This window comes from Cherax quadricarinatus, unplaced genomic scaffold, assembly GCF_038502225.1.
Source record: "Cherax quadricarinatus isolate ZL_2023a unplaced genomic scaffold, ASM3850222v1 Contig2079, whole genome shotgun sequence".
Taxonomy (NCBI): Eukaryota; Metazoa; Arthropoda; class Malacostraca; order Decapoda; family Parastacidae; genus Cherax; species Cherax quadricarinatus.
The window spans coordinates 41,235-56,645 of NW_027197105.1; the positions used below are offsets into that span (position 1 = coordinate 41,235).

A 15,411-nucleotide genomic window follows, 5' to 3' on the forward strand; every position below is an offset into this window, starting at 1 on the left:
TATATGGGTGTGAAGCATGGGTGATGAATGTTGCAGCGAGGAGAAGGCTGGAGGCAGTGGAGATGTCATGTCTGAGGGCAATGTGTGGTGTGAATATAATGCAGAGAATTCGTAGTTTGGAAGTTAGGAGGAGGTGCGGGATTACCAAAACTGTTGTCCAGAGGGCTGAGGAAGGGTTGTTGAGGTGGTTCGGACATGTAGAGAGAATGGAGCGAAACAGAATGACTTCAAGAGTGTATCAGTCTGTAGTGGAAGGAAGGCGGGGTAGGGGTCGGCCTAGGAAAGGTTGGAGGGAGGGGGTAAAGGAGGTTTTGTGTGCGAGGGGCTTGGACTTCCAGCAGGCATGCGTGAGCATGTTTGATAGGAGTGAATGGAGACAAATGGTTTTTAATACTTGACGTGCTGTTGGAGTGTGAGCAAAGTAACATTTATGAAGGGGTTCAGGGAAACCGGCAGGCCGGACTTGAGTCCTGTGGAAATTTATTTGGTCCCTAAAGTTCCACAGGACAGATACGGCGTACAAAGGGGTCCCAGCATGGCCGTAATGGAACGGCTGAGCTGGGTGGCCCTTAAACCCACCCAAACAAAAAGCGTTCTCTCCCGGAGTTGGCGTGTGGATGGTAGGCACTTGTTAATTTATAGATTTTCCCTTCAGGGAAGAGGTAGGTAGTTTATGGTTTGTACATTAATATTAGGATTATTGAGGCAACTGTAGATAATAAGAATGTAGACCTAAGACCTTAACATAGGTAGTAATAGGCCGATAATGTAGGCAATCACTAGGTTAAGTTAGCTAGGGAGAACTGGCAGCACTAGCTTGAATGATGAGGTGTGGGTCTGGAAGACACGAGCTTGCCCTTCTATGACCATACACCACCTGGACAAGACGTGCCGTGATCAGCAGACGGCGCCCCCCACGTGTCTTCACACGTGAGACCTGGGGAAATCTGGTAGAGGCACCTCGATGTACTGTAGATGACCTCCTCCGTCAGGCCCATACAGTAAGACAAGACCTCCACTTTCTCTTAGGATTTCTGGCCAGTGTCTGGGGAAAATTGTGAGTGAGTTGATCTGTAGGCCTGTGTACAGCTGGCAGTGCATGCCCAGTACGTACCAGCGTCTTTTATCAGTCTAGAAGCTTGTGTCCGTGTCTGCATAGTTATACTAGGGGATACACACCCCCTTGGATATAGGAATTTCTGAGGTGCAGGCAGGTCACTAATAACGATTGAATATTGCAGGAATTAAGGCTCCCGGTTGCACGTGGTTTCTGAGGGGAAGTCCAAAGGGGCTAAGGCTAAGCTTAGGGAAGTTGAAGATCAGGATATATGCTGCAACACCAAGTAAGTTAGTCCTTTATACGTGCATGCAGGCGAGTTTCTTGCAACATCAATCATTTGTGAAAATCTGTCCTATAAGCCACTTGTGAGGCTGAGGTACCGACCTCAGAGCTCGGTGTCAACAGAGTTTGCCAGGGTAGGCGACTCACTTGGAGGCAGTCCAGACAAATTTTCACAAAGTGGTCCTTCGAAAACCGTGATGTGGAATAGCTAGGTTAAAATTAACATAGCTAGGCCACAGTTAGGAACCAGTTTAACAGAGTTAGGTTAAGTTAGCACACCTAGGCCCAGAGTTACACAGAGGCTAGGCCAAGCTGACTATACACAGAAGTTATTATTTGCAGTAATTTACAGGCAGGCCAGGTAGGCTAGAGAAGCTTGTGAATTTAATTATTTACAGTGATTACAAGTAATCCAGAGTAGGAGACTTGTGTGTTAATTACTTACAGTGGATTTGCAAGGTAGCCACAGTTAGGCTAGGCTTGTGCAATATTTACAACAGTTATAGTAGCTAGGACAGATTTAACCTAGTTATTATTTACAGGGAGTTCTAAAGCCAGGTTTAATTAAGCTATAGCACACTAGTTAGGTTAGGATTTACCTTATCCAACCATCCACGCTAGACTGAGTAAGCTGGGCAGTTAGGCCAAGCTGTTTACATACATTATTCATTTACTGTTTCACAAGTTGAATTGTTGAATTTATTTGTGTTAACCAAGTGATTTTAATTTGTATACTGCACTTTTTATTGTGTGATTTTCATTGTCTTTGATTCATTTTAATGTGGGATTTGTGAATTGTACCTGAGACTAGGTTAAGTCCTGTAATTATTTGCTGGCATTGTACAGGAAATTGCTAGGTTAAGCTTTCACATCGATACACATTTTGATTGGGATTTGAGAGCTAACAGTGTACATTTTAAGTCAGAGTAGAGTCAATATAACAAAGGGAATTGTTAAGCTTGTTGAGAAGCCTTGAGACTCGTTCATTCTTACCTAACACCGTGACGTGCTGTGGGGTGGACTGGGTAAAGTACAATTAGTGTCACACTCCTCATTAAACTTCGACAATGGCAGATGGGAGTTCAGGAGAGTCTGGTTCAGTGTTAGCAAAATTAAAACGATCAGTGGCGGCATACAAAGGGCATCTGAACAGAACGCGTAACAGGTGCAAGGCTACTTGCCAACGCAGTAACGTAGACTGCGATGATTTGCAAGACTGCTTGAAGCGTTTGGGGGAAAAATGGGAAGCCTATGAACAAGCATTCTCAGCATATGAGCTACAGGCTATTGAGGATAATGAATCCCAGGGTAGTCTTCGGCAGGCTCTGGACGAATTCACTAAGGATGATGTAGATTGTCATCAGGAGATGAATACGTACAAAGATAAGTTAAGTACATTAAAGGCTAGTATTCCAAGGGTGGTGTCGAACACCGCAGGTACCCCAAACAGCCACACACCTGTCAATATGTTGCCCAGGTTGCCCCAGTTGAATTTACCGACATTTGACGGAACCCTAACTGAGTACATTGCTTTCTGGGATCAGTTTAAAGCCCAGATAGATGACAGGAACGATTTGTCAGATGCCGTCAAATTGCAGTATTTGCGGTCACAGCTCAAGGGTAAAGCCTTAGACTTGGTCCGGCACTACCAGATTACTGACACTAATTACCAACATGCCAAAGACCAATTAGAAGACATGTTTGGCAACACTGAAGAGATAAAAGTGGCCATACTTTATCGGTTGTTGGATCTAGAGGCTTGCCGACATGACCGTCAAAGCCTAGAGAAGTTCCGTATTGAAATTATGAGCTTGACAAATAGTTTCAGAGATTTGCATGATGAGGATGATTCAGAATGGGTCCTTAGCCAGGTGATTCAGAGGAAACTGGCTAGCACTACAGTGCATGAGTTACACTTAAAATATCGGACGAATAGGTTCACGATAAAACAAATTGTTGAGGGGTTGGGAGATCTCGTTTCTCATTTGAGTATAGGTGTGAGAGAAGAGTCACCACCATCACCACATAAAAACCCAGACAGTTACTCAAAGATCTCGAGAGATCAGTCTAAAGCTCATACGACTAACGTTGGAGTGTACTATGGTAAAGAAGTGTCTAAGGTAAGAACCTCTAAGCAGAACCTCAGAGGCACTCGTGCCAGAATATGCGTGTTCTGCGAAGGCGAACACACTAGCACGAGTTGGAGATTCCCCTCCAATTTTCTGTAGTAATTACACGTTATCTAGACTTGTACTGTGACAAATTAACTGAAGTGTTGTTGATAGACATTGATGTGTATGGATAAATGTTTGTTTTTTCTCCTCTAAATGTTAAGGGAGGTACCTGATAGGGTTACTTGACCAGTAAAGATGCATGGACCAGTAAAGACGCATATTTGGTAAAAATACTATAAAGAAAAACCTAAAAACGCAAACTGACTTCTGTTTGTATGATTTGATAGTCTTATGCATGATGCAATGATAACAATAATGGTCAGTGTTTTATGAAGGGAATAATAGTGCTGTAGTGGTTATGCTGAATATAATAGGTACATGATGTCACTACTTTAATAGCCTAATCTAGTAATACTATGCTGTCTTGAGTTTATTCTCTTTAAAATGCATGATTTAACAAGATAGTTATAATGGCTGTTGGTAAATGGTTTTGGTTGTCTTGATGTACTTTCCCTATTAAATTTAATCTAAATAGCCAGAATGTATTTAATTAGACCTTAAACAGGCTCACACTGACCCCTCCCCCACCCCCAAGGTGGAAAGGGTTGCTTCGCTTACCCGTAACTCAAAGGGGCCCCGCCAATCTGAATAGCCTAGGGCCCGGAGACTTCTTAATCTGGCCCTGGCTCGGACTATATAACACTGAGCAGTAGGCAACAGAGACTAAGGGAGTTGAGACTCTGCTTCAGGTGTTGGGGGGAACACTTTGCGAGAGACTGTGGCACCCAGCTCAGTGAGTGTGGAGTCTGCTGCAAAGGTAAGCACCATACTGCACTATGTCCCAATAATTTAAGGGAACCCCAGGCTAGTAGTGATATCTCTCAGGTAGAGATAGAAAGTGAGTCTGAGCCTGAAATGGTAGCCAGCGTGATTAGTGGGAGTGAAGTCTCTAATCCGAGTGAGAATCACGGAGGTGCTGCCCTACCTACAGTCATGGCAAAGGTTGTGAATGGGCACAGGTCCGAAACAACCCGATTATTCTTTGACCCAGGAGCACAAGTATCCTTGATAACAAAGAAGTTGGTGGCTAAATTAAAGTTGAAGGCCACAAAGAAAGTTAGTATGATGTTTGGAGGGGCTATAAGTCAGGCCCTACCTAGATCTTATGATGTGGTGGATGTCACAGTCAAATTAGGTGGACATCGCAGAGACATTACAGCCTTGGTGGTAGAGACGTTACCCACGGCAATTACAGTGAGAGGTCTTGCTGCAGCAGCTAAGCGATTGAAAGACCTTGACGTGAAGCTGGCAGACCAGTGAATTACCACTGACACAGTCAGAAATGTAGGTATCCTGGTGGGAGCCAATCAGATAGATGACTTCCTGTCTACACGACGGACGTTTAGGGAAGGAATTGGTTTATACAGATCCCCAGTAGGATACATCATAGGTGGCAGGATTCCACCTGAATTCCCTGCCATGCCAGATAGAGGAGAAGCTGTCCCTATGATTGCTAGGGAAGTAGTGATAATGAATACCAGTATACACGATGAACCGCCAGGGAAGCTGAACCAGGTAGGTAGTGACGAACACTCGGCCGCCTTGGGAAGGGAAAACACTTTTACAGGGTATGCAAAGAGGGAGATAGATTGCCATTAAATCCAGGGAACCTCGTATCAATGGGAGGAGAGGCTACCAGGGCATGTGGGCCACTGGGTGGGAAAGTACGGAGCCTCTCAGCCAAGGCTAGACATACGAAAGATGTTAAAGTTAAAGGAAAGGGTGCTAAGACCACCGGAACCAACAAGTTTACACCCCCAGAGGTCCACGCAGGGGAAACTGGACGGTTGAAGTTAGACCAAAGTCTGCTCGACGAGAGTGGCTGGGCGGCACTCGTGTCCAGGGTCCGCCGTGGGGGGCTTGCAGAAGGTGAACTTGATTTAGACTTAGTACCTACCTTCGTCGGCAGGAGAATGTGGAAATTTATTTGGTCCCTAAAGTTCCACAGGACAGATACGGCGTACAAAGGCGTCCCAGCATGGCCGTTATGGAATGGCTGAGCTGGGTGGCCCTTAAACCCACCCAAACAAAAGCGTTCTCTCCCGGATTGTCGAATGTAGATGGTAGGCACTTATTAATTTATAGATTTTCCCTTTAGGGAAGAAGTAGGTAGTTTATGGTTAGTACATTAATATTAGGATTACTGAGGCAACTGTAGATAATAATAATGTAGACCTAAGACCTTAACATGGGTAGTAATAGGTCGATAATGTAGGCAAACACTAGGTTAAGTTAGCTAGGGAGAACTGGCAGCACTAGCTTGAATGATGAGGCGCGGGTCTGGAAGACACGAGCTCGCCCTTCTATGACCATACACCACCTGGACAAGACGTGCCATGATCAGCAGACGGCACCCCCCACGTGACTTCACATATGAGACCTATAGAAATCTTTTAGAGGCACCTCGATGTACCGTAGATGACCTCCTCCGTCAGGCCCATACAGTAAGACAAGACCCCCACTTTCTCTTAGGATTTCTGGCCAGTGTCTGGGGAAAATTGTGAGTGAGTTGATCTGTAGGCCTGTGTGCAGCTGGCAGTGCATGCCCAGTACATACCAGAGTCTTTTGTCAGTCTAGAAGCTAGTGTCCATGTCTGCATAGTTATACTAGGGGATACACACCCCCTTGGATATAGGAATTTCTGAGGTGCAGGCAGATCACTAATATCGATTGAATATTGCAGGAATTAAGGCTCCCGGTTGCAGAAGTTGAAGATCAGGATATATGCTGCAACACCAAGTAAGTTAGTCCTTTATACGTGCATGCAGGCGAGTTTCTTGCAACATCAATCATTTGTGAAAATCTGTCCTATAAGCCACTTGTGAGGCTGAGGTACTGACCTCAGTGCTCGGTGTCAACAGAGTTTGCCAGGGTAGGCGACTCACTTGAAGGCAGTCCAGACAAATTTTCACAATACTACTATATAGAAAGCTGCTTGTTATGCTGAGCATTTCGGGAAAATTTGGTCAGTATTGTTCCAGGATACGACCCACATCAGTCGATTAACTTCCAGGTTCCCATTTTACTGATGGGTGAACATAGACAAGAGGTGTAAAGAAATACACTCAATGTTTCTACCCTCGCTGGAAATCGAACGCAGATCCTCGCCGAGTGAAGCGAGAGCTTTAGCCACCAGGCCACTACAACCACCACTACTACTACTACTACTACTACTAATAATAATAAATATTATTATTATCTTTATTTCCAATAGTATATGATACATCTTATACTGACCTAGCTGACATCAATGACTTGGAAAATTGCATTTTTCTGAATGTATCATTATGTACATAACAGTAAATGAACAAAGATAATTATTATTTATCAGTTAGACAAGTAGGAATTTGGGATATCTAGGTCGCAAAAAATGTCCCTCTTTGATACCTACCACTGTCATATCCACAAGTTGCTCTGGACCCATTAATTACAAATAAAATATGTATCACCAGGAATGCTGGTAAATATATAAATTTGTGGACTGTATATTAAAAATAGTAAATAATTATATATATATACACATATACATAACAGAAAGAAAATATCTTAATATCACTCACCAGTTTGACTGGAGATTAAGGTGTATCATACTCAGAAAACCTCACTAACTAAATTTATGAAAATACTGGCCAGAATTATAACATAAATCTAAATAGCTTATCTGAGGTTCCTGGAGCTGTCTTGTCCAGTCGCCTGATATCTCAAGTTATGCAGAAATGCACATCCAACAATTTTGCCTCCTATTTGAGAGGTGTCAACCCAATTTTACCTCTAGAGCACGAAAATTCTTCACATTATTAACAAATGTCTGTTATTCTCAATTCAAACAAACAATGGCGAGTCTCTTCTGCGCAGGCACAGAAAATTTCCCATTTTTTATGACATAAATATTATTAAATACAGTATGGCCATTTATTTACATATAACTACTGTATTTCAGGAAAATATATGCAGTATTTTCCACAAATGACATACTATATAGAAAGCCCCTTGTTATGTAGAGAATTTTGGGCAAATTAGGCTCATTTTGACCCTAGAGTGCGGCCCACACTAGCTGGCTAACACCCAAGTACCTATTTACTGTTAGGTAAACAGGGACAGCAGGATTTCTAACCCAGACGGTTAGCCACCTAGGATAAACCAAGAAAGTCAGTGTGTCACCGAGGACTGTCTGTCTTATTTCCACTGGTGTCCTTTAATCTTGTCCCCCAGGATGCCACCCACACGAGTCAATTAACACCCTGGTACCTACTTACTGCTGGGTGAACAGGGACAGAAGGGTGTAAAGTGACTAACATCCAGGTACACCTACTTACTGCTTAGTGAACTCCAGTGGAAATCAAGGACTCCAATGGAAATAAGTCAAGGACTCTTATGGAAATAAGTCAAGGACCCTCATGGAAATAAGTCAAGGCCCCTCATGGAAATAAGTCAAGGACTCTCATGGAAATAAGTCAAGGACCCTCATGGAAATAAGTCAAGGACCCTCATGGAAATAAGTCAAGGACCCTCATGGAAATAAGTCAAGGACCCTCATGGAAATAAGTCAAGGACCCTCATGGAAATAAGTCAAGGACCCTCATGGAAATAAGTCAAGGACCCTCATGGAAATAAGTCAAGGCCCCTCATGGAAATAAGTCAAGGACCCTCATGGAAATAAGTCAAGGACTCTCATGGAAATAAGTCAAGGCCCCTCATAGAAATAAGTCAAGGACCCTCATGGAAATAAGTCAAGGACCCTCATGGAAATAAATCAAGGCCCCTCATGGAAATAAGTCAAGGACTCTCATGGAAATAAGTCAAGGACCCTCATAGAAATAAGTCAAGGACCCTCATGGAAATTATTCAAGGACTCTCATGGAAATAAGTCAAGGACTCTCATGGAAATAAGTCAAGGACCCTCATGGAAATTATTCAAGGACTCATGGAAATAAGTCAAGGACTCTCATGGAAATAAGTCAAGGACCCTCATGGAAATTATTCAAGGACTCATGGAAATAAGTCAAGGACCCTCATGGAAATTATTCAAGGACTCTCATGGATATAAGTCAAGGACCCTCATGGAAATTATTCAAGGACTCTCATACCTGGAGTTTACCTGGAGAGAGTTTCGGGGGTCAACGCCCCCGCGGCCCGGTCTGTGACCAGGCCTCCTGGTGGATCAGCGCCTGATCAACCAGGCTGTTGCTGCTGGCTGCACGCAAACCAACGTACGAGCCACAGCCCGGCTGATCAGGAACTGACTTTAGGTGCTTGTCCAGTGCCAGCTTGAAGACTGCCAGGGGTCTGTTGGTAATCCCCCTTATGTGTGCTGGGAGGCAGTTGAACAGTCTCGGGCCCCTGACACTTATTGTATGGTCTCTTAACGTGCTAGTGACACCCCTGCTTTTCATTGGGGGGATGGTGCATCGTCTGCCAAGTCTTTTGCTTTCGTAGTGAGTGATTTTCGTGTGCAAGTTCGGTACTAGTCCCTCTAGGATTTTCCAGGTGTATATAATCATGTATCTCTCCCTCCTGCGTTCCAGGGAATACAGGTTTAGAAACCTCAAGCGCTCCCAGTAATTGAGGTGTTTTATCTCCGTTATGCGCGCCGTGAAAGTTCTCTGTACATTTTCTAGGTCGGCAATTTCACCTGCCTTGAAAGGTGCTGTTAGAGTGCAGCAATATTCCAGCCTAGATAGAACAAGTGACCTGAAGAGTGTCATCATGGGCTTGGCCTCCCTAGTTTTGAAGGTTCTCATTATCCATTCTGTCATTTTTCTAGCAGATGCGATTGATACAATGTTATGGTCCTTGAAGGTGAGATCCTCCGACATAATCACTCCCAGGTCTTTGACGTTGGTGTTTCGCTCTATTTTGTGGCCAGAATTTGTTTTGTACTCTGATGAAGATTTAATTTCCTCATGTTTACCATATCTGAGTAATTCAAATTTCTCATCGTTGAACTTCATATTGTTTTCTGCAGCCCACTGAAAGATTTGGTTGATGTCTGCCTGGAGCCTTGCAGTGTCTGCAATGGAAGACACTGTCATGCAGATTCGGGTGTCATCCGCAAAGGAAGACACGGTGCTGTGGCTGACATCCTTGTCTATGTCGGATATGAGGATGAGGAACAAGATGGGAGCTAGTACTGTGCCTTGTGGAACAGAGCTTTTCACCGTAGCTGCCTCGGACTTTACTCTGTTGACGACTACTCTCTGTGTTCTGTTAGTGAGGAAATTATAGATCCATCGACCGACTTTTCCTGTTATTCCTTTAGCACGCATTTTGTGCGCTATTACGCCATGGTCACACTTGTCGAAGGCTTTTGCAAAGTCTGTATATATTACATCTGCATTCTTTTTGTCTTCTAGTGCATTTAGGACCTTGTCGTAGTGATCCAATAGTTGAGACAGACAGGAGCGACCTGTTCTAAACCCATGTTGCCCTGGGTTGTGTAACTGATGGGTTTCTAGATGGGTGGTGATCTTGCTTCTTAGGACCTTTTCAAAGATTTTTATGATATGGGATGTTAGTGCTATTGGTCTGTAGTTCTTTGCTGTTGCTTTACTGCCCTTGCTGTTGCTTTACCAACAGACCCCTGGCAGTCTTCAAGGTGGCACTGGACAAGCACCTAAAGTCGGTTCCTGACCAGCCGGGCTGTGGCTCGTACGTTGGTTTGCGTGCAGCCAGCAGCAACAGCCTGGTTGATGAGGCTCTGATCCACCAGGAGGCCTGGTCACAGACCGGGCCGCGGGGGCGTTGACCCCCGGAACTCTCTCCAGGTAAACTCCAGGTAAACTCCAGAATAAAGATACCTAAATGTTGCACATGTGTCTCATTTATCAACTTGACAAGTTTCCTCTGTCAAGAAAAGTGTTCTTATTTCTCTCTTTCTCTGTGCCCTCCGCATCTGTGACCTGGAGTATACCTGGAGAGGTTTCGGGGGTCAACGCCCCCGCGGCTCGATCTGAGACCAGGCCTCATGGTGGATCAGGGCCTGATTGACCAGGCTGTTACTATTGGCCGCACGTAAACCGACGTACGAACCACAGCCTGGCTGGTCAGGTGCCTCTCCAGCTCCCCCTTCAAGACAGCCAGGGGTCTATTGGTAATCTCCCTTATTTATGCTGGGAGGCAGCTGAACAGTCTTGGGCCCCTGACACTTATTTTGTTGTCTCTTATAGTTCTAGTGGCGCCCCTGCTTCTCACTGGGGGGATGTTGCATCGTCTGCCGAGTGTTTGCTTTCTGAGGGAGTGATTTTCGTCTGCAAGTTCGGTACTAGTCCTTCTAGGATTTTCCAAGTTTTGTTCTATCCTATGAATGTTTTCCTTGACTTTTCGCCCTACCCTCATGGGCTTTTAGCGTTCCTGCAGTGCTCCTATTTATCTATTATTATTACTACTTCTACTACTATTGCTTCGCTAACACTCTATTCTCTGCTGATAAATTAAACACATGTGCAACACTTGGGTATCTTTATTGTGAAAACGGTTCCCCACACAGTGGCTTCATCAGTCCATTCAAAGGAGAATGGTGAAGAACAGAAGGAGTTTGAGGTAATCAGTCCCTCAGCCTGGAGTCGATGTAATTATTAGTCCATCGACTCAAGGCTGAGGGACTGATTACCTCAAACTTCTTCTGTTCTTCACTATTCTCCTGTGTATGGACTGGTGAAGACACTGTGTGGCGAAACGTTTTCTCGGTAAAGATACCCAAGTGTTGAACATGTGTTTAATTTATCAGCTTGTCGATTCTCTGAACCATTTATCTACACTCCACTGTCTGACGCTAGTGTCACTACCACTACTTCTACAATTATACTACTATCTCCTCTCGTTGTCCTACTCTTGGCTCCGCTCCCCTCTCCAGTATAAACTGGCTCCCTTCCCTTCGGGTTTCTGTGTAACTAATTAACAATTCAAGTCGGACCGAAACGTCGTCATAAGCCAATGGTATCGATGATTGGATAGACATATTTTTTTAAAAACTACTTGGACTATATAACAAACATTGTCCTATAAAAATGAAACAGATCACGAATAAACGGCTAGGTTGCCCATGGCTAACTGACAGCATACTAAGGTCTATAGATAAGAAACATCAGTACGAAAAACAATACAGGCAGGGTTTAATACACAAAGATATTGTTAAACACTATGCATCAGTTGTCACCAAACTGATAAGAAAGGCCAAGCTATTGTACTATTCCAGTAGATTCACCGAAACAAGAGTAGATATAAAAATGATCTGGAAAACACTCTCAGATTCTAAGCACCCACAAACTGAAAAAAAGGGATATTGCTCGAAGTAAACCAAATGAATCACAGTTACAGCCTATTGATATAGTCAACAAGATAAATGACTTCTTCTCAACCATAGGATCAAACCTCGCCAGTAAAATCCCAGGTACCATCGCCCAAGCAAGTGACTACTAAATGGAAACTTCTCATCCTCCTTCTATCTTGCACCTACCGATCCCACCGAAGTCGCCTCGATTATCAAGTCACTTAAAAAAAAAAACAGAGAGCCTGTCTCAAGTTCCACCATTATTATACAAGCGAGCGGCTCATGCCCTTTCGCCTGCTATTTCATTACTTTTTAATAAATCCCAAGAAACTAGCACCTTCCCGACACACTCAAGACAGCAAGGGTTACACCAATACTCAAAGGTGGTGACCCCACAGATATAAATAACTACAGGCCACTATCAGACTTACCGTTACTATCCAAAATCATCGAGAAACTCGTGCACAAGAGACTAAATTCGTTTATAACAGCACAAAGGATACTCAACCCTGCCAATCTGGCTTCAGGAAAAACAAAAGCAAAAACGATGCATTAGCAAAAATACTAGACCTGCTCTACACTGCACTGGAAAATAAGGAATATCCATTAAAACTCTTTATTGAGCCAAGGAAAGCTTTTGATACAGTAGACCACGGCATCCTACTCCACAAACTTGACCACTATGGTATAAGAGGCCATTCACTTATATATTTCAAATCCTACCTTAATAACAGGTATCAATATGTCTCCATTAAGGACACAACCTCATCATCACGACCACTTGATACTGGAGTGCCTCAGGGAGTGTCCTTGGTCCCCTGCTCTTCCTCTTATACATCAATGACTTTCCCAACGTATCACAACACCTGAAACCAATTCTCTTTGCTGACGACACGACTTATGTCATCTCCCACCCAAATCTTGCCTCACTCAACACCATTGTTAACGAAGAGCTCCTAAATATATCAGCCTGGATGACTGCCAATAAGCTTACACTTAACACTGACAAAACCTTCTATATTCTGTTTGGTAACAGAGCAGGTGTTGCACATCTCGACATTAAGATTGACAGTACTCTATTGATAAGCATAATGAGGGCAAATTCCTGGGCCTACATCTTGACAGCAACCTGAATTTCAGCACCCATATCCAACACATAAAAAAAAGTATCCAAAACTGTTGAGATCCATTCCTCGCCTAGCTGCCGGGGTGAGTGGACGCTCCTCACAACTCTCTGTCCACAGCCAAGCTAACAACCTAGTGCTCATCATGGTCTTTGCCGTACGTCGCAGAGTAAACACTGTTGGAATTGAATTAATGCGTGGATCCATCACGCCCACGACAGCCCATGAGTTGTTGCCCTTGATTATCAGGAACACCTACGGCATTGACGAAAAGGAGCTGTACGGCGTGGCTTTAAATGGCTCGTTCAGGATATTCGTGAAATTGCTCCACGCGCAGGTGTATGATGGTCTTGTTGATCATTACCAAGATCTTAGTATGGAAGAGACCCCGGAAGTGAGCGTAAGACTTGTGGATGTTTTCCGTCAGTATGCGTGGGTGAGGGTACGGAACGTACCTTTAAAGGCGAATGAGGTCGACATTCGTCAAGCTTTTGAAAGGTATGGAGTTGTACATGTTTCCCAACAAGGTAAATGGACGACGGGTGCATATGCCGGTTACCCTGAGGGAAGTTTCTCCATTAAAATGACCCTCCGTCACCCCATACCCTCATATGTTGTCTTGGAGAACTTCAGAACTCAAGTGATGGTGACGTATGCTGGGCAGAGGAGAACCTGTAGGATATGTGGAGACTATGATCACGTTGCAGCTGAGTGTGGCAGGTGGGGCTGGGCCGGGCAACCGGCTGAAGCAGCGCCCACTGGCAAGAGGCAGGACGTTCCTGAGTCTGCCCAGGCGGAGGATGGAGGGCGTGGTCGACTTTAGAGCGATATGTTTGAGGCATCAATGGTGAAGCCCACCCTGGATGTGCTGATACCAGAGCAGCCAGCACAGCTGGTGGAGCAGTAGGTGTCTGGGGGTGCAGAGGTTTTTCACTGCGACAGTTGAGACGATGATACAGTCATTGTTCGAGTCCCTTGTGATCTCAGTGGCAGGACCATTGGGTGACCAGGAGCCTGTGTCAGAGGTGGATGCTAGGCATGAGGCGGCCGTGAGTGTTGCTGGGCACGGTGTGGACGGGCTGACGCCGGGTAAGGAAGATGTGCAGCTGTTAGTGGTGGAGGTGCATCGCGAGGAGGAACCCAGTTCATCAATGGAGGAGAGTGTTGTCACCAGGAAACTGGCACCAGCGACATCCGACTCTGACGATGTCTTAACACCGGCCCAACGCCCAGGGAAGGTGTGGGCAGTGGAGACTAGCAGTGTGGGAGGGAGGAGGCACCAGTGACAGGCAGTGCAGGATGGCCAGGGTGTCCTGCGTGTTGAGCGTGGTAAGCGTGGTAAGGGCAGTGAGAAGGGCCCTGGTGCACATGTAAAGGGAGATGTGGGCCAGAGGGGACACAAGCATTAACTGGCCTCCAGTGTATGATGCTGAACGTTAATGGCTTGTGTGAGAGAATGCAGCATGATTGGTTTTGTATGTTCTTACATAGATACCATGTGGACATAGCATATATTCAGGAGCATAACTGGAAAGCTGACAAGGATTTTGAGGTGGAGGGCTATCAGAGTTTTGTGATGCATTCAGAGTGCTTAAAAGGGGGGGTAGCCATCTTGAGCAGGGCGGCAAGCCTGTTCGTATTGCTAAGGAGTGAGGGGGGGGGGTAGATGGCAGGATCTTAAGAGTGAATGGTTGGTGGGGGGGGTGAGAAAGTAGCTTTTGTGTGCGTGTACATGCCGGCGGAGAATGTAGTGCACGTTAAGAATGCTTTTGTAAGGGAAGAGCTGGTGTATTTCTTACGATCGTTACCTTCTATTGCAATAGTGGGGGGATTGGAATTGTGTTGTTAGAAGAGTGGAAGTGGCGCCGAGGGGGGTGGGTTTTTTGTCACTCGTTTTGGGGGAGCTCCTCCGTGATGTGCAATTGCGGGATGTGTTTGCCGGGGGTTCATGGGAGGTGGAACATACATATGTGAGGGAGGGTTATGGGGCAAGGTTAGACAGACTATGTGTTATGCAGCATGTTGGTATAGAGTCTGTCCGTACAGTAGAGGCACCTTATTCTGATCATAGGGCAGTTGTAGTGGAGGTGGGGTGGGAGGGTTAGCTAGAAGGCAGGCGAGTTACTGGAAATTAAATACGAGGGTTCTCGGGGATGAGGAGGCAGTGGCGGGTTTTGCTGCACTATGGGAGAAGCTGGGGGAGGAGGGGAGGGTAGTTGATGACGTGGTGGGTTGGTGGGATAGCATTGCAAAAGCTAGGATAAGGAGATTTTTACATACGTGAAGGGAAGAGGATAAACCACATGAGATATGTGTTGTCAAATTATCTAGAGCAGCACTTACATGCTTGCTAGAGTGGGGGCGCTTTGCAGGGAAGGTACTGTATGGAGGAGATGAAGGCCCTGAAGGAGAGATTAAGGGAGTTGCAAAATGAGAGGTTT

At 45.1% G+C, this 15,411-nt stretch overlaps 1 protein-coding gene across 1 annotated transcript in view; it reads right to left on the reverse strand.

The window, feature by feature from the left end:
- Positions 1-12,898, reverse strand: part of LOC138851783 (protein crooked neck-like) — a gene marked incomplete at its 3' end in the record, with an annotated part of 36,633 nt that extends 23,735 nt beyond the window's left edge. Inside the window, exon 1 of the mRNA XM_070081255.1 lies at positions 12,841-12,898. Within this exon, the coding sequence (XP_069937356.1) occupies positions 12,841-12,898 (58 nt within the window). The remainder of the gene's footprint in view (positions 1-12,840) is intronic.
- Positions 12,899-15,411: the final 2,513 nt, after the last annotated feature.